The sequence below is a fragment of the Callorhinchus milii genome, unplaced genomic scaffold (assembly GCF_018977255.1).
Source record: "Callorhinchus milii isolate IMCB2004 unplaced genomic scaffold, IMCB_Cmil_1.0 Scaffold5, whole genome shotgun sequence".
Classification (NCBI taxonomy): Eukaryota; Metazoa; Chordata; class Chondrichthyes; order Chimaeriformes; family Callorhinchidae; genus Callorhinchus; species Callorhinchus milii.
The window spans coordinates 1,523,025-1,547,790 of record NW_024704746.1 but is presented as its reverse complement, the minus strand read 5'-3'; the positions used below and the strand labels follow the sequence as shown (position 1 = coordinate 1,547,790).

The window sequence follows — 24,766 nt, the reverse complement described above, 5'->3', positions numbered from 1 at the left end:
CGCATCGACGGATCAGGACTTCATTTTCCGCGGTTTCATTCAGCCCCGGGAGCAGTGTTACGGGTGAGGTGATGTTTTATAAAATACGACTAGTGCAAAGAAATCTAGTGATTTTTGGTAGGAAACTGAACGGGACTCAGGTGCATGTATGACTGAGGCGATTGTACGATTTATAAAGATAAAACTTACGTGCGTTTTACTGTACAAATTATGGTAGGAAGTAGTCTGCAAAATACAGTGAATTGGAAATGGAGACTTTTCCTTTAAAAAAAATGTACGCACTGCAATTTTAAATCTTGGCCAAGTGTCTTGAACCATCTTATGCTGTTATACAGATAATTTATAAAGTTTACAATACTCTTGGGGACAGCAGAAGCCACATCATCTTTTGTGGCTGTTATTTGAGAATCATATGACTTTCTGTAACGATTGTTACATGACCAAAAAGCATAAGCTTTGATTTTTTTGATTATGAAACAAGCTGAAACTTTACAGGGCTATGTGTCACTCAATGTATATTTAATTAGAATAACGTTTCACCACGAAAGATAAATGCGATACAATAGCAGTATTATTTATTGCCACCTGCTTTTGAACCTGAAATCAAACACTAGCTTCCAACTTTTTTTTCCAGCATTCTTAACCTTTTGACCAGCTCTGCAGTCAGCTGTATCTAGGGCTCCAACAGCTCAATTTTACCTTTTCAGAATGCGATGGTTGCCAGGGACAGCAGGTCGAAGCTCCAGTGCATTATGCCGTAGAATCGTAAAACCAGGATTGTGCCCACAATTACCCACACAGTGAGCTCCCAATCTCAATCATGCCACAGCAGGAAAATGCTGAGCAGATGCCAAGCGCTTCTGCACAACGTGGGAGAGAAACAAAATCTCCCGGTATTGCTACTATGAAGGCCGGTCGGTCACAGAGCAGCATTGTCAGAGGCCTGGGAACAGGTCTCCAGCCCATCCTCCTGCTGGGGATGACTGCGTGTGGGGCAAGGAGATGTAGAAATGGGGGGTAATATAACAAAACCAATTACAAAAATAAATCCTTACTTAAAAACGTTTTCAAAATAGCAGCTGAGCGTTTCAAAACAGAGCTGAAAGCTGCCTCGTAGTAAGGTACTAAGAATTGAATGCTTCCTCTCTTGCCTATAACGAGCTCCAAAAAATAGTATAACCATTTGTTATGCTGAATACAATATTTGACAGATTACTGAAATATAATTTGAATCTAATTTGTTAGGACAACCTTCAGAATTTGTGTGCAGCTGTTGACTTATCAAATTGAATTGTTTTTCTGGCGCGATACACTCTCCATTTGCCAAAGTGCATTATTACCCACCTTTGTAATGACATTTTGAGATATGACTTTTTTTAAAACTTCACTGTAGTCTTTTTGTGTGCCACTGTCTGAAAGGATGCCTGAAAGGGGGGTGGAAGCAGATTAGATAGTAGCTTTCAAAAGGGAATGATGTGCATAATGTGCCGAATGGCCTCGTTCTGAGCTATTCTATTCTATGATTCTAGTCAACACCTTCCTTGTTAAAGGAACCCAGATTGAGGATTGCACAAGAAGTATTGATAAATAAACCAATGACCCCAATTGAGGCTTTTTAAAGGTTTTTAAAAGATCGATCTGACTTATTGATGCTACTTTTTGTCAAGTGAGATACCTGTGCACAAATACAAGAGCAGGATAGATGCACATGTCACTGTTCATCATGTTATAAACCCTATTGTAACATTTCAATGCATCATAACACCACAACACTCCATGTTATTGAGAAGCTGGTTTAAAAGTAATCTATTGAAACTGCTTATTGTTACCAGTGTAATTTGGCAAAGCGGGAGATTAGGAATTGGAATCAAAGGCAATGGCATGCAGCCTCCCGTATTTTCATCAATAACTTAAAAATCTCTCTTTTATGGAACTTTAAGGGCTTTCAGGCTCAATGATTTTCTTCATTTGAACGGAGACAAAGTCTGATTTAAGCTTTATTTTCTGAATCAACAACAAGATCCAAAAAGTCAGCTTCAGCTGTGTTGACAATGAAATGGAGTAATTCTTGACCCAAACACCAGACAGCTGGAGCTTGTGACTCATTCCAAGCAATTATGTAAGCATGAGATTAAAAACTCAAAGCAATCGGTTTCCAACTACAGACACCTGCCAGCCAACTAACAATCTACATTCAATTTAATGATGCACTTTTATAACAGGACTTCTGTGGAGCGTATATTCTCTGTTTAATTAGCTGAGTGACGATTGTCAGATTTCCTTTGTCTTCTGACTATTCCTGAACACACTGACTTGTGCCAGGGAATAATTATAGCGTTACCCAAGTGGCCATTCAAGTGTGAGGCTGGGTTTCAGCAGGCGATCTGACTGTGGAAGGTATCAGAGACAATCCTGGTCCATCAACACTGAATCCATGGGTACTCACCCCCACATAATACCTTCCAGTGAGGGAAGGGGGAACTGGATGGTGATCAAGAAGGATCCTGGTTCTTCAATTGAGAGATATCAATGCTAATTATTGAGCCCAGAATTGTATTGTCACAGCTGAGATGATTTAACCCAGCACACACCAGGGATCCAATCTTCAGCTGCCAGATTTTGTTTGGCTCAATTTCCAAGGGGAACAATGCTGGGCAGAGCCATTTGGGGGGAGCTCAACTGTCCAGTGTTCAGATACACTCGCTTTCCTATCTTTGGCATTATAACTTTTAAATAGAGAAATTTTCAAACTAGAGGTGAATGTCTCAACTCAGACCAAACTTTGAGTGTATAAGACTTTCAAACCGAAATGTGAAATTACCTGAAAGATTCAAAAGTCTAAAGACAAGGATAATAAAAAAAATCTGTTGATACACTTAGGTAAATCTACTGTTACTACTCAATCTAATTGCCAAATTTACACTGCTTGATTTCTGTACCTAACAATGAAATGAACAAATGGTGTTCAGCACCTTAAACCGTTACAACTTGGGTAATAGTGTAATGTGGCTGAATGTAACTCATTAAGTCACTGAACTCGTAATGGCAGTAGAGGAAGCAACATAATACTTAGCTATTATTAAAAGAACTTTATCTTTTGAACACAACGCTATTTGAGAACGATACATGTGGACAGTTTATCTCATCTTCAGAGGAAGAAAGTCTGTGTGGAAGAAAAATAACTTTCTGTTCAAAGCAATCCAGATTTATGTATAGCTAGATTTATATATAAAAATGTTTTACTCATAGAAATGAACCTTTACCTTTCTTCCCATCTCAGTTTTTGTAGTGGTGAGTGGGTGGGGGTTGGGAAGAGGTTAAAACGAGAGCCAATTCAGAACATTGCATCAGCTCCCAGGGCAGTGGTCTCGCTCAAGCTCCCATCCAATTGCAAAGCTTAAGACATGATGATATCTAATGGTATGATATCTAACTTTACTGTTCTGCCCTTTTCTCTCAAGCAGCAACAGAAATTTGCCAGACGTTGTTAACCATTGATATAAATGCTTTAATCAACACTAGAGTGAAAGTCACTCAACCATGTAAAACATTAACATTTCAGCAAGACACATAAAAAAGCAGTGATGTTAAGTTGGGAGTTAAAACAGCAATTCTGGATTAATCCCTGGTTTCTTTACACACACACAGATAAGGAACAGTATAATTACTTACACTTAAATACTTACACATTACGGCATGATATAGGTTTATAGAAGCCCACTTCTTTTCCACTGAAAGTGCTCACAACTCCATTATAATTTTTACAGGTAATATTTGGAGCTGGTGTACAAGCAACTGGAAATAAAGCCAAAAGGAAACCATACATTAGAACTGAATGGAAGACAACTTTAAATATTCATAAACAGAGTAGTCAATATCATTTTCTCATTAACTACATGGATGGTTTACTTTTCCCAAAGCATCTCAAAGCATTGCTTCAAATGCGGTACAACCAAGTGCTTTCAGACTGAAGCGGATTTGGTGAAGCATCAGTTAATAACAAAGTAATTGATTGCAGTGATAACTTGTAATTAATCCTAGCGCCTTGGGACGTCCTCCCGACATGGAAGGCAGGCACTATATAAACGCAATTTATTGTTGTTGTTATAATATTCCAAAACATTTGCTCATATATTATTAATTTCTGAACAAAAACAATTTGCATTTATATAGCACCCTTCATGAGTAGCAGCTTGAAGTGCTTAACCAAACTATATTTTGGTTATATCACTAATTCACATATCTTTATTTAAACTTCAACAGTTACAATTTGAGAGAAGTGTGTGTAGCCATTTATTCTACTTCCTCGTTTCCTGCATAAACGTGGAACTCTCTTTACAAACTTATTCCCCCAATCTTATTCTCCCCCAATAACACTGAGATAACTTAGCATTTCTACATTATTTCCATTAGTAGGATATGCACATAGTAGCTTTGGTAATGAACAAAATAATGGTAATCTCAAACAGAAATGATATGCCTCAAGTTAATTTTGGGGTATTAAAATTAAAACACAACTCATCAACTCAGCAGGCGGAGGCCCCTACAGAGAACACTCAATAAAACCAAAACAGATTAATCCGTAAATGCAAAAACTACCAAAGCGACAAAATAAAGATAAACCGAATATATAATGATTCAAAATAAAATCTGGAACAAACAACACAGACTGACTGAGCGCCCTCCCCTGATTGGCCAGACCGGTTGCCAGGCAGAGGCTGAGGCCCTGGTAACCGTCTCCTGATTGGCTCGGGGCCTGTCCGTCACTTGTATTTGCTCTTCCGACACTGAATCATACATTAATAATAATAATCCTTGCATTTCATGTAGCGCTTTTCACGTCTTCGAGACGTCCCAAAGCGCTTCACGGAATATACTGTAATTACAGCACAGAAGGAGGCCATTCGGCCCATCGCGCCTGTGACAGCTCTTTGGAAGAGCTGCCCAATCAGTCCCACTCCCCCGCTCGTTCCCCATATCCCTGCAATATTTTCCTTTTCAAGTACCCATCTAATTCCCTTTTGAAAGTTGTGATTTAATCTGTTTCCACCGAACCTTTCAGACCATTGTGGTATGCAGGCGGGGGGATGAAATCAGCCCCCTGGGTCAGGGGGTGCCAGTTGGACCACTCTGATCTATAGTCTAAGATGATGCTCCAATGTAGTCCCAGGGGGGTACTGCATTGTCAGAGGTGCCATCCTTCGGATGAGCCGTTAAACCAATGTCCCATCTGCTGTTTCAAGTGGATGTTAAAGATCCCATGGCACTAATGAAGAGAGTGTCCGGCCAACAATCTCCCAAATATAATTGGGTCACTTACTCAATGGTTGTTTGTGAGACATTGCTGTTTGCGAAATTAGCTGCTGCATTTCATCCACAAAATACACAAGCAATCTACTTTACAATATATTCTGTAAAGCACTTTGAGACATTTCAACGTGATAAGATAGATACTATATCAAATGCAAGGATTATTGTTATTAAGAGGGTCTCGGATATCGAGAATTGAAATATCTCAAAGCGCTTCACAAAACACTATATCAAAAGATTATTATTGTAATATAGGTCCCAGGTTAGACAAGTCAGTCATGAGTCTTATTCCTAACTCAGATAGAGACTGAGAGTGCGACAGGCGGGGAGAGTGGGACAGGCGCGGAGAGGGACATCAATATTTTTTACTGATATGAAAATCAGAGGCTAACATGCAACATGACCACAAAATACAGTGTGAATTCACTTTACAGTATATTCTGCGAAGCGCTTTGAGACGTCTCAATGATGTGGTAAAGCTCTATATCAAATGGAAGGATTATTATTATTACTTAATCTTCATGACGTAAATTGCAAGAAAACAGACTGTACCATAGGCTGTGTAATTTGTGCAGTTTTCTGGTTCCTGCGTTGTCTCACTTATATCAGGGCTATCACATTTATATGTTATCGAGGAAAAATTAAGGAAATCTTTTAAAAACACATAAGTGAAAGCTATTTATGTTACATACTTACAATAACAATTCATATTCTGTGTTTAAATATATATTGGGCTCATCAATTCTAAAGGCCTATCAAAAGAAACGTTACACTGTCAAAGCTAAAAAAAAAAATTCCCACCAAAAGTTGCAACTCTATGGATAACGATAGGTTCAGGTGAAGAAGTCCATTTAGTCTCAACATTCCAGAATATCGATCCCACTGTCCTCACAATAGTGTCTCTCTGTGTCCCTCAGTCTGTCCCTGTCTGACCCATCTGTGTCCTCTCTCTGTCCGTCTGTCCCGCTCGCTGTCTGTCCCTTCTAGTCTCTCTCTATCTGTCTGTTACTCTCAGGCTCTGTCTGTCCTTCTGTCCCTCTCTCTGTCCGTCTGTGTGTCTGTCCCTCTCTCTGTCTGTCTATTCCTCTCTGTCTGTCTGTGTGTTTATCCCTCTCTCTCTCTGTGTGTGTCCCCTCTCTGTCTGTCTGTCCCTCTCTCTGTCTGTCTGTCCCTCTCTCTGTCTGTCTGTCCCTCTGGCTGTGTGTGTGTCCGTCCCTCTCTCTGTCTGTCTGTTCCTCTCTCTGTCTGTGTGTCTGTCCCTCTCTCTGTCTGTCTGTGCGTCTGTCCCTCTCTCTGTCTGTCTGTTTCTCTCTCTGTCTGTCTGTCCCCCTTAGTCTCTCTCTCTCTCTGTGTGTCTGTCCCCCTCTGTCTGTCTGTCCCTCTGTGTGTCTGTCCCTCTCTGTCTCTCTGTGTGTCTGTCCCTCTCTTTGTCTCTGTGTGTGTCTGTCCCTCTCTGTCTCTCTGTGTGTCTGTCCCTCTCTCTCTGTCTCTGTGTGTCTGTCCCTCTCTCTCTCTGTCTCTCTGTGTGTCTGTCCCTCTCTCTCTGTCTCTCTGTGTGTCTGTCCCTCTCTCTGTGTGTCTGTCCCCCTCTCTCTGTGTGTCTGTCCCTCTCTCTCTGTGTGTCTGTCCCTCTCTCTCTCTGTGTGTCTGTCCCTCTCTGTCTCTCTGTGTATGTCCCTCTCTCTCTGTGTCTGTCCCTCTCTCTCTCTCTCTGTGTGTCTGTCCCTCTCTCTGACTCTCTGTGTATGTCCCTCTCTCTGTCTGTCTGTGTGTCTGTCCCTCTCTCTCTCTCTGTGTCTGTCCCTCTCTCTGACTCTCTGTGTCTGTCCCTCTCTCTCTCTGTGTGTCTGTCCCTCTCTCTCTGTCTCTCTGTCTCTCTGTCCCTCTCTCTGTCTGTCTGTGCCTCTCTCTGTCTCTCTGTGTGTCTGTCCCTCTCTCTGTCTCTCTGTCCCTCTCTCTGTCTGTCCCTCTCTCTGTCTCTCTGTCCCTCTCTCTGTCTGTCCCAGTGTCTGGCCGGGGGGAGGCTCGGGCCTTCACCCCGCGGCAGTGGAGGCTGAGAGGCCTGACGCCGCTCAGCAGAGAAAACACAGAAAATCACAAAGGATATTGTCCCATGAGGAGCTGGTCACAGCGCTGCACACCCTCGGCCCGAGCGGCCTGAGCGCCGCCCGTGAGCAGCAGCAGCAGCGGGACAGCGGCGGCGAGAGGCGGGAGGAGCCCGCGCTGCCCGGGCAGCGCCATCTTAGCTACGTCACGACCCCCCGCCCCCAGAGCCGTCAATCACCTACGCCCCACCCCCAGTGACGTCAATCACCCAGGTCCCGCCCCAGTGACGTCAATCACTCCGGCCCCCGCCCCGAGCCGTCAATCATTCCCGCCCCGCCCCCTCAGAGCTGTCAATCACCTCAACCCCAAGGTCATGGACAGACAGGACCCGCCCCCAGAAGAGCTGTCAATCAATCAGACAGCAGCTGCTCAGGTGTCAATCACCTGCCCCCCCCCCCCCCCCCCCCCCCGCACCTTGGGATCCTGAGTGAAGGCGCTCAGTAAATACACCTTCTGATCTCTGTCCCTCTGTGTGTCTGTCTCCCCAATCCCACCCTTTCCACCCTCCTAACACCCTCCCCCCACCCTCCCAACACCATCCCCCTCGCACACTACCCCCCCCCCCCCCACTGGGGTGCAGGGTGCGTCCCTCCACACACACACACACAGAGGGAGAGAGTGCACCTTTCATCGCCAGGATGGGGAGGTTCCCTTGTGGGGAGGGCACCGTTCTGACGAAGGGTCGTGGACCCAAAACCTCTCCTTTCTCCACAGATGCTGCCTGACCTGCTGAGCGTTCCCGGCGACGTCCGTTTTTGTTGTTGTGGGGAGATTTCTATGTTTTTTAGGTGGGATGCATGGAACTGTGAGATTCGGACACTTCAGGAGCACAGCGAAGGGTTGCTGCCGGCATTTGGCTGACTGGCCAACCCAAAAAACCTCTGCCCCAAGTCAGACCTTTTTTGTCAGATGCTTTTTCTCTCCCTCTCTTGGAGTTCTGGTTCTCTCCTTTTTCTCTCTCTCATATCAGTTTCTCTGTGTCTGCCTCAGGTCAATTTTTCTCTTTGTTTGTTTGTCCTACATCACTCAACAACAGCAACAACAAGATTGCATTTATAGAGCGCCTTTCACGTCGGGAGGACATCCCAAGGCGCTGTATGTACAGTTGGGTCGGGTCTCTCACTCTCTCTGTATATCTGTCCTGAGTCAGTCTCCTCTCTTTCTGTCCCATGAAAGGAACGTCCTCCTGATGTAAAAGGCACTATAAAAGTGTCATTTGCTGTTCTCCATCAGTCTTCTTTTCCCTGGGTCAGTCGCTCTCTCTCTCTGTGTCCATGTGTCCTCGGTCACTTTCTTTTTCTCTCTCTGACCTGGGTCAGTCTCTCTCTCTCTCTCTCTTTCTCTGTCCCGGGTCAGTCTCTCTCCTCTCTCTCTCTGGCCCGGGTCAGTCTCTCTCTCTCTCTCTCTCTCTGGCCCGGGTCAGTCTCTCTCTCTCTCTCTTTGTCCCGGGTCAGTCTCTCCCTCTCTGTTCCGGATCAGTTTCTCTCTCTCTGTCCTGGGTCAGTCTCTCGCTCTCTCTGACCCGGGTCAGTCTCTCTCTCTCTCTGGCCCGGGTCAGTCTCTCCCTCTCTCTCTCTATCCGGGTCAGTCTCTCTCTTTCTCTCTGTCCCGGGTCAGTCTCTCTCTCTCTCTCTCTCTCTCTGGCCTGGGTCAGTCTCTCTCTCTCTCTGTCCCGGGTCAGTCCCCCTCTCTCTCTCTCTGGCCCGAGTCAGTCCCCCTCTCTCTGGCCCGGGTCAGTCCCCCTCTCTCTCTCTCTCTGGCCCGGGTCAGTCGCCCTCTCTCTCTCTCTGTCCCGGGTCAGTCCCTCTCTCTCTCTCTCTCTCTCTGGCCCGGGTCAGTCCCCCTCTCTCTCTGGCCCGGGTCAGTCCCCCTCTCTCTCTCTCTCTCTGGCCCGGGTCAGTCCCCCTCTCTCTCTCTCTGGCCCGGGTCAGTCCACCTCTCTCTCTCTCTCTGGCCCGGGTCAGTCGCCCTCCCTCTCTCTCTGGCCCGGTTCAGTCCCTCTCTCTCTCTCTGGCCCGGGTCAGTCCCCCTCTCTCTCTCTCCCCCTCTGACCCGGGTCAGTCCCCCTCTCTCTCTCTGGCCCGGGTCAGTCCCCCCCTCTCTCTCTGGCCCGGGTCAGTCCCCCTCCCCCTCTGGCCCGGGTCAGTCCCCCCCCCCCCCTGTGGCCCGGGTCAGTCCCCCCCCCCCTGTGGCCCGGGTCAGTCCCCCCCCCCCTGTGGCCCGGGTCAGTCCCCCCCCCTGTGGCCCGGGTCAGTCCCCCCCCTGTGGCCCGGGTCAGTCCCCCCCCCCTGTGGCCCGGGTCAGTCCCCCCCCCTGTGGCCCGGGTCAGTCCCCCCCTGTGGCCCGGGTCAGTCCCCCCTGTGGCCCGGGTCAGTCCCCCCCCCCCCCCTGTGGCCCGGGTCAGTCCCCCCCCCCTGTGGCCCGGGTCAGTCCCCCTGTGGCCCGGGTCAGTCCCCCCTGTGGCCCGGGCCAGTCCCCCCCCCCCTGTGGCCCGGGTCAGTCCCCCCCCCCCTGTGGCCCGGGTCAGTCCCCCCCCCCTGTGGCCCGGGTCAGTCCCCTCCCCCCCTGTGGCCCGGGTCAGTCCCCCCTGTGGCCCGGGTCAGTCCCCCCCTGTGGCCCGGGTCAGTCCCCCCCTCCCCCTGTGGCCCGGGTCAGTCCCCCCTGTGGCCCGGGTCAGTCCCCCCCCCTGTGGCCCGGGTCAGTCCCCCCCTGTGGCCCGGGTCAGTCCCCCCCCCTGTGGCCCGGGTCAGTCCCCCCCCCCTGTGGCCCGGGTCAGGGTGTGGTTTTTCTGGCCCAGGTGTGCGCCTGCGGTGTGTCTCCACTTCCGCCCGAGTGTCAGGTGAGTGAAACCGCGGAGAGGATCTGAGCCGCGACCCCGAGAACGGGAACAGGTACAGCGCGACCCCCCCCCACCCCCCCCCCCGGGGTCTGTCACCACACAGCCCGACCCCCCCCTCCGGGGTCTGTCACCACACAGCCCGACCCCCCCCCACCCTCCCCCCCGGGGTCTGTCACCACACAGCCCGACCCCCCCCCCGGGGTCTGTCACCACACAGCCCGACCCCCCCCCCACTCCCCCCCCCCCCGGGGTCTGTCACCACACAGCCCGACCCCCCCCCACCCCCCCCCCCGGGGTCTGTCACCACACAGCCCGACCCCCCCCCCCCCCGGGGTCTGTCACCACACAGCCGACCCCCCCCCCACCCCCCCCGGGGTCTGTCACCACACAGCCCGACCCCCCCCCACCCCCCCCCGGGGTCTGTCACCACACAGCCCGACCCCCCCCCACCCCCAGGGAGGGCTGGGGGGTAGGGAGGGTAGGGGGGCATGGAGGGTGGGGGGTAGGGGGGCAGGGAGGGTGGGGGGTTACGTGGACAGGGAGGGTAGGGGGGGCATGGAGGGCAGGGTGTTAGGGGAGGGCAGGGGGTAGGGGGCAGGGAGGGTAGGGGGCAGGGAGGTAGGGGAGGGCAGGGAGGGCTGGGGGGTAGGGAGGGCAGGGGGTAGGGGGCAGGGAGGGTAGGGGGGCAGGGAGGGTGGGGGGGTAGGGGAGGGCAGGGGGGGCAGGGAGGGTAGGGGGCAGGGAGGGTGGGGGGTAGGGGAGGGCAGGGGGGTAGGGGGCAGGGAGGGTAGGGGGGCAGGGAGGGTAGGGGGTAGGGGGGCAAGTAGGGTAGGGGGCAAGGGGGCAGGGAGGGTAGGTGGTAGGGGGCAAGGAGGGCAGGGAGGGTAGGGGCGCAGGGAGGGTAGGGGGCAGGGAGGGTAGGGGGGCAGGGAGGGCTGGGGGTAGGGGCGCTGGGAGGGTTGGGGGGCAGGGAGGGTAGGGGTGCAGTGACGGGCCGGGGGGGGGGGGGGGGGGGCGGTGTGTTGGGGCCTCTGAGGGGGAATCACCCCCAACACCTCCACCATCAGCACTGGACACAATGTAGCGACTCACTGTGTCCACAGCAACAAAGTTACCGCGTGACCAGCGGCACAGTTACTACACACAGGGGGAGAGTTAGTACACACACACAGGGGGAGAGTTACTGTACACACAGGGCGAGAGTTACTGTACACACAGGGAGAGAGTTACTACACACAGGGGGAGAGTTACTACACGCAGGGGGAGAGTTACTGTACACGCAGGGGGAGAGTTACTACACGCAGGGGGAGAGTTACTGTACACACAGGGGGAGAGTTACTACACGCAGGGGGAGAGTTACTGTACACGCAGGGGGAGAGTTACTGACACACAGGGGGAGAGTTACTGACACACAGTGGGAGAATTACTGTACACACGGGGAGAGTTACTGTACACACAGGGAGGGAGTTACTGTACACACAGGGAGAGAGTTACTACACACAGGGGGAGAGTTACTGTACACACAGGGAGGGAGTTACTGTACACACAGGGAGAGAGTTACTACACACACAGGGGGAGAGTTACTGTACACACAGGGAGAGAGTTACTACACACAGGGGGAGAGTTACTGTCCACACGGGGAGAGTTACTACACACACAGGGGGAGAGTTACTGTACACACAGGGAGAGAGTTACTGTACACACAGGGAGAGAGTTACTGTACACACAGGGAGAGAGTTACTACACACAGGGGGAGAGTTACTGTCCACACGGGGAGAGTTACTACACACACAGGGGGAGAGTTACTGTACACACACGGGGAGAGTTACTGTACACACAGGGAGAGAGTTACTACACACAGGGGGAGAGTTACTACACGCAGGGGGAGAGTTACTGACACACAGGGGGAGAGTTACTGACACACAGGGGGAGAGTTACTCTACATGGGGGAAAGTTGCCCTACACGTGGGGAAAATTACTCTACATGGGGCCAAATTTACTCTATACAGAGGTGTTACCCTACACGGGGGAAGTTCCTCTGCACGAGGGGAAAGTTATTCTACATGGGGGCAAAGTTACTCTATACAGGGGAAAATTTACTGTGCACGAGGGAAATTACTCGACATGGGGAGAAAGTTACCCTACAAAGGGGGAAAGTTACTCTACATGAGGGGAAAGTTACCTTACACGGGTGGGAAAGTTACTATGTACAACAAAATTACATCTGTACAGCGTCTTTCACGGGCAGGTTGGTAGGGCTTAGGAGGTGGCAGAGGTCGGGGGGAACAAGACTATGGAGAGCTTTGAAGGTGAGGACCAGGATCTTGAACTGTATCCTCTGTGTGATGGGAAGCCGGTGGAGTCGGGTGAGGATGGGGGTGATAGAGCCCGGTGTGGGAGAGGGCACGGGCTGCAGAGTTCTGGATGATCTGCAGCCTGTGAGGGAGGGGTTGCGGAAGCCGACATGAAGGTTATTTGCGTAGTTGAGCTTGGAGTGCATGTATGAGGGTCTTGGGGCCTTTGGTAATATACAGTATTCAATGAAATAAAGGTGGAAAGTTACAATAAATATACAGGAGAAAGTAACCAATATAATAAAGGGGACAGTTACGATACCATATATAGGAAAAACTTCCAATATCGGGGGGAAAAATGATAATATACAGGAAAAAAACTGCAACAACACTTGTCCGAAAGACATCCCAGGGCGCTGGGCAGTCAGGGGTTTTTGGACCCAAGCTGGGACAGGTAGGGAGGGAGGAGGGGTGGGGTTGCGGGTGGGGGTTGGGGGTGGGAGGGTGGCCGAAGGCACGATTGAAGAGAAAGGTCTTCAGACGGGACTTGAAGGAGGCAAGAGAGGGTGTGAGGCGGAGGGATTGTGGGATAGACTTCCAGAGTGTGGGGGCAGGAATGCTGAATAAACAGGTGCCAATGGTGGGACCTGAAGCAGCCGGACAGTGTCTGCCGAGCGGAGGGAACGGACAGGCTGATACGGGGTTATGAGGTTGGAGAGGTGGGGGTGAGCAAGATCATGGAGGGCCTTGAGAGTAACAACGACTTGCCTTTAGGAAACCTTCCCCCCCCCCCCCCCCACTCATGCAGAGTAGGGTCTCAATGTATATAAAATATACTGCGCGGCTCTTTGAAAAGAGCTTCCAAATCAACCCCACTCCCCACTCTCTTCCCATAGCCCTGATCAACCCCACTGCCCACTCTCTCCCCATAGCCCTGATCAACCCCACTGCCCACTCTCTCCCCATAGCCCTGATCAACCCCACTCCCCACTCTCTCCCCATAGCCCTGATCAACCCCACTCCCCCACTCTCTCCCCATAGCCCTGATCAACCCCACTCCCCACTCTCTCCCCATAGCCCTGATCAACCCCACTCCCCCACTCTCTCCCCATAGCCCTGATCAACCCCACTCCCCCACTCTCTCCCCATAGCCCTGATCAACCCCACTGCCCCGCTCTCTCCCCATAGCCCTGATCAACCCCACTCCCCGCTCTCTCCCCATAGCCCTGATCAACCCCACTCCCCCGCTCTCTCCCATAGCCCTGATCAACCCCACTCCCCCACTCTCTCCCCATAGGTCTGCAAACCTGTCCTCCCCAAATAATTATCTATGTCTCTCTTAAAAGTTGTTATCCAACCGCCTTTCACCACCCTTTCGGCAATAGTTACAATATATAGGAAAAAGGTACAGTACAAAAGGGAAATCATTACAATCAGAGGCAAAAGTTACAATATAATGTGCAACAACAACTTGCATTTTGTATAGCGCTCCTCATGCAAACTGGCGACCCAGAGAGACAAGTTACAATATGCAGGAAAAAGTTACATGAAGGGATAAACTTATAAAATAAAGGGGAGAAGTTATAATACGAAAGGGGAAATGTTCCAATAGTGAAAGGGAAAGGTTCAAATAGAATGTGAAAAAAAAGACCAAACATTTTGCAACACTTTTACTCTTGACAGCGATTTCCCTTTATGTGTGTATGAGGTTTGCTAATTTCCTGACTTTTGCTGATTTCTTCTCATTATAAACTTGCATTTAATTTATGTAGCTGGGAAATTCACTGTCAGAGTCGCAGCTTCTGATAGCCTGGGTTGTTATTGTTCAATGCATTTATAGGTTTATTGCACTTTGGTTTCTCTCTTGGATTCAACAACGAATTACATTTTCACAGCGCCATTCACATAATAATAATAATAATCCCTGCATTTGATATAGCGCTTTTCACGTCGGGAGGACGTCCCAAAGCGCTTCACGGAACACACTGTGAAGTGAATTGACTGTATATTTGTGGGCGAACGCGGCAGCCAATTGCGCACAGCAATGTCCCACAAATAGTCGTAGATTGAAAATGACCAATTTATTATTGTTTTTGGTTTTGGAGGGAATATTATTAGGCTCTGTGTGGAGTAAGGAAACTTGCCCAAGGTTTCGCCCTCTGCCTGGAATTGAACTCAGGTCTCTCACTTGCAAAGCGAGTGCTCTAACCACTGAGCTACAGGACTCCACATCGGGAGGATGTCCCAAGGCGCTGGACAGTCAAGGACAACCCGAGCTGGGGATTGGGATCAGGAGGGGTGGAGGGTTGGGAGGGTGAGGGTAGGAGGATGACCGAAGGCGCGGTGAAAAAGGAGTTATTCAGACAGAAGGCAAAGGAGGGAGGGGAAGTGACTGGGATGGAGTTTCATAGGGTGTGGGCAGAAAAGCTGAAGGCCTGACCGCCGATGTTGGCAAAGCACTACAACAGCTCGGAAGTGAATGAGAAATTTTACTGGGGGAAGAATGTCAGCCAGGACCCGGGGGGGTGGGGGGGGGGACTCGGTTCACTTATCGAGAAGTGCCGTGGGCTCTTAAGAACTGGAGCCCACTTTGTTTTATACGCTGTCCTTTTCCAACGTCACACGGGGCTGTTGAACTCTTGGCACATCAGCGCTTCTCCAAGTCAACTAACGAGGTTTGGGAATTAAGCGGTCACAATGACTATGCGTGTTTGGCAAAGCCCTGGTGTTTACACAGGGCTCCGTGACATAAATCAACACCCAAATGCTGTGTCAAGAGGCTCGAGGGTGACACTTGGCTGAAAATGATGCATGGCTGTTTGTATATCAGCAAGCAAAGATTTAATAACCCAATTTTGTTTTGCTCAGTGAGTGCTGCTTGCTGTTTGATGCCTCGTCACACTCATTAAATCTATGATCTTAGGATCGTATTCGGGTCATGGAATGTTCACAACCCAGAACGGAGGCAATTCGGTCTTTGCCAGTGCTGTCCTCGAATATATGAGGGGGAAGGGAATAGAGAGGTATGGGGGTGGGAGGGGGGATTTAGTTGAGGGAGGATTGTGCAGTATGATAATTGGCCTACAAAATAAATAAATATTTACCCTTTCGTTAGATTCAGCACCTTTTACGTCAGGAGGATATCTTTACAGGATTCCCTGTAAGCGTGGAGTCCTGTAGCTCAGTGGTTAGAGCATTCGCTTTGCAAGTGAGAGACCTGAGTTCAATTCCAGGCAGAGGGCGAAACTTTGGGCAAGTTTCCTTACTCCACACAGAGCCTAATAATAATCCCTCGAAAAAAAACAATAATAAATTGGTCATTTTCAATCCACGACTGTCTGTGGGACACTGCTGTGCGCAATTGGCTGCCGCGTTCGCCCACAAATATACAGTCAATTCACTTTACAGTATATTCTGTGAAGCGCTTTGAGACGTCTCGAAGACGTGATAAGGCGCGCTTTATCAAATGCAAGGATTATTATAATTTTGTGGGAAAACGTGGCAGCCTAGTTGGCACAGGGCAATGTCCCATAAAAAAGCAGACCTGAAGTGAACGATTTTATTTGAGAGATAGTTGGCCAGGACAACAGGGAGGAACTTCTCTTATGCAGTTAGTGGGGCACATCCACTGTCTTTGCTGGCGTTGACTTGTCAATGGCAGCATCGTGTAATTCACAAAGTTTTTGTAGTGTGAATTTCTTTGTGCCAGCCAGCCAAGCTACATGGCTCTCTGTGCACTGAATGAATCAGATGCAGCGAGTTGGAAGTTCTTGTGTCTGTCATTTGTTTCCAAACATTTTGTCAGATGAGCACTGCCAAATTCGACCGTTCCTGCATCTGCAGAGAGAGGGTGGAAAAGAAAATGTTGATTTTATTAAAAAAAATCGCCTCGTCTTGCAATGACTCAACCAGCCTCTTTTCGTGGATAAACAGGCAATCTTTGTGATTAGTTACAGTAATTGCATTTCAGTTTGTGACTCACTGCACTGGAGTCTGTTTCTGTGATCGCGATTAGTTCTGGCACCAAACTTCTACAGTAATAATAATAATAATCCTTGCATTTCATATAACACCTTTTATTTTGTGAGGAAGTCTCAAAGCGCTTCGCAAGATTAATAATATCAATCATTGCATTTGATATAGCGACTTATCACGTCATTGAAACGTCTCAAAATGCTTTGCAGAATATACAGTACAGTGAATTGACTGTGTATTTTGTGGGTGAAATATGTCCATTTTATGGGATTCAGTGTAAAGTGTAGTGACTGTATTTTTGTAAATGAATTTAGCAGTCGATTGTGCACAGCAATGTGCCACAAACAGCCATGAAGTGAATGGGCAGGGCAATGGGGTTGAATGAACAAATTGCTCTGAGTGTCAGTGCAGACTCGATGGGCTGAATGGCCCCCTCCTGCCCTGTAAATTTTCAGGATTCTAGGATAAAGAAATGCTGCAGATGTTCTACTGGTGAAGAATCAAGGTCAGTTTACTTCAGGCCTCATTTACATGGAGCCAAGTACAATAATCAAGTGTATCCGCTAGATAGTGTTTCACAGAACCTCATTTAGTGATATAAAGCTGTATATTTAGTGATATAAAATGTGTATTTAGTGATATAAAAGCATAGTTGTGTACAAGTACTAACGAAGGACTGCACTGTAGGAAGACCAAAGTAGTTTCAGCCTGGCTTGGTGAGTAGCACCCTCACCTCTGAGCCTGAAGGCTATGGGTTCAAGCCCTCCACTTTGGGACTCTCATTGTATAGACTGACGTTCCCATTCAGTGCCGGGGGAGCCTGCACTGCCCTATTGGGGGTGCCATCCTTTGGATGATGAAATATAACTAGATTCCAAATCAAGGCTGTGTTAGTAGCTTCTTTATGTGTCAATCCAAACTCAATAATCCACCACTCTAAACCACACACTGTGTCCCACTTCCAGTGCCCCGTTGTACTTCCTGCCTTTCTTATTATTGGCCCTTTTCTTACTCGTCAATTTACTCTTAAAGGAGTATCCGACACATGAGACGTCAAACCAAAGTGACTGTTCAGGCAGACGTTAAAGATCCCGTGGCACTATTCGAAAAAAGAATAGAGTTTCTCCTGGCTGACAATCTCCTGGAGAGAGAAAAAAGAGATAATTTACATCATGGCTGTTTGTAGGACATTGGTGTGGGCAAATTGGCTGCCGCGCTCACCTACAAAACACAGGCACTCCACTTTATTTTATTTTCATTATTAATTATATTTGCTTTACCAACATTTCCTTTAATTGTTACAGGATCGCGGTGAAAAACAAACAAGACCAACCTATTGAAAGACCCAATCATGCCTGAAAACCTTGAATTGGGTAATGACTTAGTCACATCCTATGATTTTTTTTGTTTTAAGCGGAGCAGGCATTAGTAAGAGAGAAAAAAAATAATTAGTAAGCAGCCAGAAAACGTTAGTTTGCAGGTACAGCAAGCAATTAGGAAGGCTAACGGTATATTGGCATTTTTTACCTAAGGGTTAGAATATAAGAGCAGGGAAGTCTTGCTGCAACTGTATAGGGCCCTGGTGAGACTACACCTAGAGTATTGTGTGCAGTTTTGGTCTCCTTATTTAAGAAAGGATGTACTCGCCTTGGAGGGGGTACAACGTAGATTCACAGGGTTGGTACAAGGAATGAGGGGGATGAGTTATGAGGATAGGTTGAGCAATTTAGGCCTATATTCTCTAGAATATAGAAGAATGAGGGGTGATCTTATGGGAACCTATAAGATTATTAAGGGGCACAGCAGAATAGATAGTTGGAGACTTTTTCCCCTGGTTGGAGAAACTATAACCAGGAGTCACAGTCTTAAAATTAGGGGTAAGCCCTTTCGCACTGAGTTGAGGAAAAACTTCTTCACTCAGAGGGTAGTGAATTTATGGAATTCTCTACCCCAAAGGGCTGCCTCAAGACTGAGATTGATAGATTTCTTGTGAATAAAGGGATTAAGGGATATGAGGATAAGGCAGGTAGGTGGAGTTAGAATAGATCAGCCATGGTCTTATTGAATGACGGGGCAGTCTAGAGGGGCTGAATGGCCTACTCCTGCTCCTAATTCTTATGTTCTTATGTTCTTCCCAGGCAGCAATATCAGTGGCAAGCTATGCGGTTTTAGCTGGTTAGACTCAAGCAGTTACTTCAACTCACACTCTGGGGTCCCCCTAAGCCTTGGCTCTCGACAACCTGCGCCTAATGCTTTCCGGAATAAAGGAAACAGGATGCGTCCCTCCAGGGAGAGGGAGAGAGAGAGTGTGTATATTCCATTCCAACAAACTATCTCTGGGATTTCCATGTGTAGGTGGGATGCATGGAAATCTTAGCTTGGTTTGGAGACTCTTAAGCAATGGTGATGGGATTCCTCATGTGTCAGACACCCGGCTGGGCATAAAACAAATTAGGAAGAAATATTGATTTTCCTCTGTGAATTGATGTTTTGGCTGTACAGTGGACAAGCAGCGGGTTCTGGAAGCCCTGGATCGCCTTCAGGCCAGGCTGAGAGAGAGAGGGGAATCGCAGCAACAAGAGAAACTCAACCTCCTACACCAGACCATGAGAAGCCCCTTGTTCAACCAGATACTGACACTGCAGCACTCCATCAGACACCTGAAGGAACAGGCAAGTGGGACTTCTCATTCAATGCTGTGCTGGGTGTGTGTGTGGGTCTGTATGAGTGTGTGCACATCAGGGCAGATGTTCTGGAGGGAAGATGGGCTGAAGGGTTTTCTTCATCCAGATGGATCTTCTGATAAGAATAATAATCGGAATAATAATCATTGGGGAAACAATATAATAATAATAATTCCATTTGATATAGTGCTTTTCACGTCTTCTAGACGACTCAAAGTGCTTCACATAATAAACTGTAAAGTGAATTGACTGTATATTTGTGGGCGAAACGTTGCAGCCATTGCGCACAGCAGCGTTCCCACAAACAGTCGTGGATTGAAATGACCAATTTATTATTGTTTTTTATTTTGGAGGGATTATTATTAGGTGTGTGGAGTAAGGAAATTTGCCCAAGGTTTCGCCCTGCCAGGAATCGAACTCAGGTCTCTTGCTTGTGAGGCGGGTGCTCTAACCACTGAGTTACAGGACTCTGAACATATTCTCTGAAGCACTTTGAGACGTCTCACAAAGATGTGATAAGGTCCTCTATCAAATGCGAGGCTTATTATTTTTACTGTAAAGTATACTGTGTATTTTAGGCAAAGGAGTCTTTGCATTCAGGTATTGAGTTGTCAGCATTATTGTTGTCTGTTCCTTCAACGAGCACACACTTACAATCCCAATTGTGCAAGATTAGAATAAATGTCAACCTCTGGTTTCCCTTCTGCAGTTGAATTCCTTGCCCACGGACGCCTCTCCCAGTTTTGACTTCTCTCAAGACGGATATTTGGTGTTCAACGCGGAATATCCCGAGAGGGACCCAGGCTGGGCTCAGGCCCCCAAAGCCCTGCCCAACGGGGACAAGCAGCAGAGAGATTTGCCATTCCCTGGGAGAACAGGAGATGAGTTTGACCAGATTATTCAAGGACTGGCTCAGGTTTGTGTTTCCTTCCGGGCTCTGTGGTGGCAGCTGCTGTAAGCTCGTCAACGTGTCTTAAACTGTTCTGACTGAATGGGGCGCAGGTTGAAGATGTCAACGCTAACCTGAGCGCTTGGCTGCTGTGAGCCGCTCAGCAGTTTGTTTCGCTTCCTCCCTTGCCGCCTTCAAGGCACATCTCAAGACCCTCCTCTTCGACCGCGCCTTCAGCCACCTTCCTACCCTCACTGATCCCAAGCCACCCACCCCAGCGCTCGGATCCAAATCCCTGACTGTCCAGCACCTTGGGACGACCTCCCAATATGAAAGGTGCTATGCACATGTCGTTTTCTTTGTATTTTATATTATCACGTCTTTGAGGCGTCTCAAAGCGCTTCACAGAATATACTGTAAAGTGGAGTGACTGTATTTTGTGGGTGACTGCGCATGACCCTTTTTTGAAGTTAAATGTTGTGACACCCTGGCCATTCTTCAAGTTATTTTCTGAGAAGCAAAACCATTGAATTAGAAGCTGTTGTGCACACCACAATGCAGCCCTTTTAAGAGTCTGTACAATAGTATATAAATGTCTTATTTATTGTTACCGGGACGTTTTTCTTTAGGCTCAATCCATTCTTTGTGTGATGAATTGCACCCCGATAAGATCTGGTTTTGTTCGGGAATTAGTTGGGCTAAGGCAAGATTTACATCTTGCGTGGCTTATTTTTAAACAAAAAAAATTAATATGTGCTTTCTACTAAGTCACTTAACTATATATTACATTTCTTTTTTTTTGCCAGGGAAGACAAATGGAACATATTGAACTTAAGAAGCCAACCTCGGGAGGCCTGGGGTTCAGTGTAGTTGGTCTTAAAAATGCCAACATGGGAGAAGTTGGTATCTTTATAAAGGAAATTCAGAAAGGCAGCATAGCAGACTGGTAAGGCTACTTATTAACTATGTAATTTTGTTGGCGAAGTCCCTAAAGTGGTGCTAATTTACTTTTTAAATGAAACGTCAGATTCCCAAGACATTGAACATATTGACTTTAATTATTTTCCAGTTGTATTTCAGCTTGGCTCACTGGGTAACACTCTCGCCTCTGAGTCACAGGGTTCAAGCCCCACGTCGGGAGCTCAACAGTCGAGGCTGACATTGCAGTGCAATCCTGTGTGTGTGTGGGGGGGTGGGGGCTGGCACGGTGCGAGAGCGCTGTGAATCAGAAGTACCATCTTGGAAGAGAGTTTAAACCAAGCACCCGTCTGTGCCCAGTTCGGGTTGTTAAAGATCCCACATCGCTATTTGAAAGAGACGGGAGTTTCTCTCTCCCTGTGTCCGAGCCAACAAACCGCTAAGCTAAATTGGTCCCTCACTCCATGGCTGTTTGTGCATTGTGTTATGCCGAGATTGGCCTCCACATTCGCCCAGAAAGTACACAGTAACTCCACCTGACAGCAGCTTTCTGTGAAGCGCTTTGGGATGTTTTGTCATAGGAGGCGCTGTATCAAATGCAATTCATTTTTTTCGATGTCACTCTTTGCAGCAAACATGTTCGTTCAGTTCTCCCTCAGGAATATAACTTTGTTTTAGGATGTTCCAATCTTTGTTGAGATTTTTTTTCTCCCCACACCCCCCACTTCATTTTCCCCCCCTTCCCCATTACTGACCCACACTGACGCCAACACTTGCGGCGAGTGGATTTCTCTGCTCCCCACTCATTCCTCTCCACTTCTCAGAAGCATTATGTAATGTGAGCTGAGCTTTCAACACTGTGTGTGTTAGTGAGACACCACGTCAGTGGAAAAGCAACGTTTCAAAAAGTTTTTAAAAAGCTACAAAACCACTAAAACATTTCAAAATAAATGAAACTCCCCCGCACGTCCCTCTTCAGAAATCCTGAGTGGGTTTTGGCTGAATCATATAATGCAACCCACAAAAGCTGACTTCAGGGAGTTGGTATAAAGGTTTTATGAGATAGGTCAGTCAGAGAAGTTTGTTTGCCAATAGGTGTGATGCCAACCTGTGCCATGAAATGTGCATATGCTATAGATTATTAATTTTTTTAACACCAAATCAATAATTCCTCACAATTTCTGTTTCACTTTTTTGCATTAATTCCTCCCACCCACCCCCCCAACAAAAAAAGTGGTCACTCAATCCACGACTGTTTGGGACACTGCTGTGCGCAAATGGCGCTATATCAAATGCAAGGATCATTATTATTTATTACAGATTAGGTGTCAGCCTGGCTCAGTTTCTGACTTCTGAGACAAAAAATTGTGGGTTCAAGCCTCACGTCGGCACTTTAATCTCACACAGGTGAACCCATGTCTATCGCTTGTGAGGCGAGTGCTCTAACCACTGAGCTGCAGGACTCCAGTTTATGCTCCATTTTGGCGGACCTAAGGTTCCATGCCACTATCTCAAAAAGAGAAGGGGGTTTCTCTCTCCCAGGGTTCTGGCTGATAACCCCTCAGATAAAAATTGGTCCTTTACTTCACTGCTGTTTGCAGGTAACTTGGCTGACATAAACTGGGCAGCGCTTTGGCTTGCAAAATGCACTTGACAGTAAATTCTGTGAAGCGCTTGAAGATGTCTCAACAATGTGATCGTGCGCTGTATCAATTGCAAGGATTATTATTATTCTAAGTGTAGTGACTGTTCTTTGCTGATAAGCATGGCTCCCATTACCCCAGAGCAACATCTGACAAGACAGCCACAAGATGTGGAAGACACTGGAAGAAACTTATTTTTTTTTGGACCACAGAGTCACGGGAGATTTAATGCCCTCCTAAGAACAGGCACAAGGGAGTCTCATTTTTTTTGTTTTTTTGACGCATCCTCGGAAGCACGGTCACTCCCAACAACTCTCGAAGCTAAAACGATTTTTGTATTTTTACGTTGCTGTGGAAAGTCTAAATCAGGAAGCTTCCTGCTGTGCACACGCACACACTATACACATACGCTACACATACACACTGCACATACTACACACACTGCACCCACCGTACATCCATGCACACACCATACACACCCACACACCCACACACACTAAACACACACCATCGCCACCACACACGGACACATATGCACACGTGCACACATGCACATGCACTCACATGCACTACACTGAGCTGTTGCCAGGAGGGAAAGGCCATTAAATCGAAGTGCCTAATTTTTGGGGTGTAAAACGGATGTGAGCTTTATTAAATGTCCGAGGCTGGCAGCTCTCAAGCTTTCTCGCATCAAGGCTAGTAATCAAGCTCTCTTGTGGTTTTTGCGTGCAGGGACGGAAGGCTGAAAGTACATGACCACATATTGGCCATAAATCGCACAGCCCTGGATAAGAACATTTCCCACCAGCAAGCTATTGGCCTGCTTCAGCAAAGCCAAGGATCTGTGGGCTTAGTGGTTGCCAGAGGAGCTGTCCCAAACGATTATAAGAATCCAACATACACGACAGCCTTGCCCTTCACTTCACAACCAGTAAGCTCTGTTCTCTCTTATTTCCCCCCGTTTTTAGATTGGGAATCGATACTTTAATCACGAATGATCACAGGCGAACTTTAACGGATTTTAAGTTGATTTGATTTTAACCCACATTGAAATCCGTCCTTATTGAAGCCGTTCTCCTCATTGATGTGCGCAATCAATATGTTTTGTTTTCTCATCAGTTGGACAAACGTTAAATCCCATCGTTTTTTCTGAATATTTATATTCAGAAAAACCGAACATAATATTTAAAATTTAGATTTAAAATTCCACTTTGGGATTACAGTCACAACTTGGCCAGGAAAATGAAAAAGAAATGTTTTTATTAAGATATCTCAACACTGTAATCAGGCTCTGTATCAAATGCAAGGATCATTGTTATAATAATAAGTGTATTGACTGTTTTCTGCTGGTCCTCCCACCTTCTCTGAGCCACCAGCAGAGGCCGAGCCTTCACTCCTTAGGCCCTGTTCTCTGGGCCTCACTCCCTTTACCACTCTGTCTCTCCACCTCCACCCACCTTTCTGTCTTGGAAGCTCTGCTTACCCTCAAATCATAGAATCGTACAGCACAGAAGGAGGCCATTCAGCCCATCTTGCCTGTGTAGAGGTGGTTAAATAGGCAAAGGTGACAGCTCTTTGAAAGAGCTACCCAACTAGTCCCACTCCCCCGCTCTTACCCCATAGTCCGGCAAATTTTTCCTTTTGAAATACCTATCCAATCCTACCTCTGCAATGGTCACCTCACCCCCACTCTCTCCCTTGATTGACATTCAACCCCATCTCTTGAAGCATTCAGATGCTAACCCTACGCGAAAGGCTCTGTACAGTGTAAATGCAAGTCACTTTTTTTTAAGTGCTGAATTCAATCTGGCATCTCGCTTCACTTTGGAAATGTGTATAAGCTGAATTGACTGAGTTTGTTTTTGCTTTAATGCTGGCAGTGATTGCTGCTGGTTCAGTGAGGATGAGGTTTAAAGGGTGACCAGACTGAAGAACAACACTGATAGTTGGGAGGTTTAAGATGTATCCAGGAATCCGCATTGCCAATTAATCAGTATGGAGCTGCAACATGGCTGTTGCATTGTTGAGAAACTCTTTCCATTAAGAATCAAAGGGAACGTCCGGTTGCTTTATAAAATAAAAGAGAACTAACTAACTCGCTGCTTTAT

At 47.7% G+C, this 24,766-nt stretch overlaps 2 protein-coding genes across 5 annotated transcripts in view; one reads left to right on the top strand and one right to left on the bottom strand.

Annotated features, from left to right (window-relative positions):
• The window catches only part of tm2d1 (TM2 domain containing 1), a 33,189-nt gene extending 25,584 nt beyond the window's left edge, over positions 1 to 7,605 (bottom strand). For both annotated transcript variants that reach the window (XM_042335737.1, XM_042335738.1), the window contains exons 1-3: positions 7,418 to 7,605; positions 5,863 to 5,936; positions 3,687 to 3,795 (exon numbers count right to left, since the gene is read on the bottom strand). In XM_042335737.1, coding sequence (XP_042191671.1) covers positions 3,687 to 3,795; positions 5,863 to 5,936; positions 7,418 to 7,551 — 317 coding nt within the window. In that variant the 5' untranslated portion in view covers positions 7,552 to 7,605. The remainder of the gene's footprint in view (positions 1 to 3,686; positions 3,796 to 5,862; positions 5,937 to 7,417) is intronic.
• A 2,581-nt stretch (positions 7,606 to 10,186) lies between these two features.
• Positions 10,187 to 24,766, top strand: part of patj (PATJ crumbs cell polarity complex component) — a 149,636-nt gene continuing 135,056 nt past the window's right edge. For all 3 annotated transcript variants that reach the window (XM_042334863.1, XM_042334864.1, XM_042334862.1), the window contains exons 1-6: positions 10,187 to 10,307; positions 17,829 to 17,897; positions 19,027 to 19,196; positions 19,918 to 20,124; positions 20,904 to 21,043; positions 23,391 to 23,589. In XM_042334863.1, the coding sequence (XP_042190797.1) occupies positions 17,876 to 17,897; positions 19,027 to 19,196; positions 19,918 to 20,124; positions 20,904 to 21,043; positions 23,391 to 23,589 (738 nt within the window). In that variant the 5' untranslated portion in view covers positions 10,187 to 10,307; positions 17,829 to 17,875. The remainder of the gene's footprint in view (positions 10,308 to 17,828; positions 17,898 to 19,026; positions 19,197 to 19,917; positions 20,125 to 20,903; positions 21,044 to 23,390; positions 23,590 to 24,766) is intronic.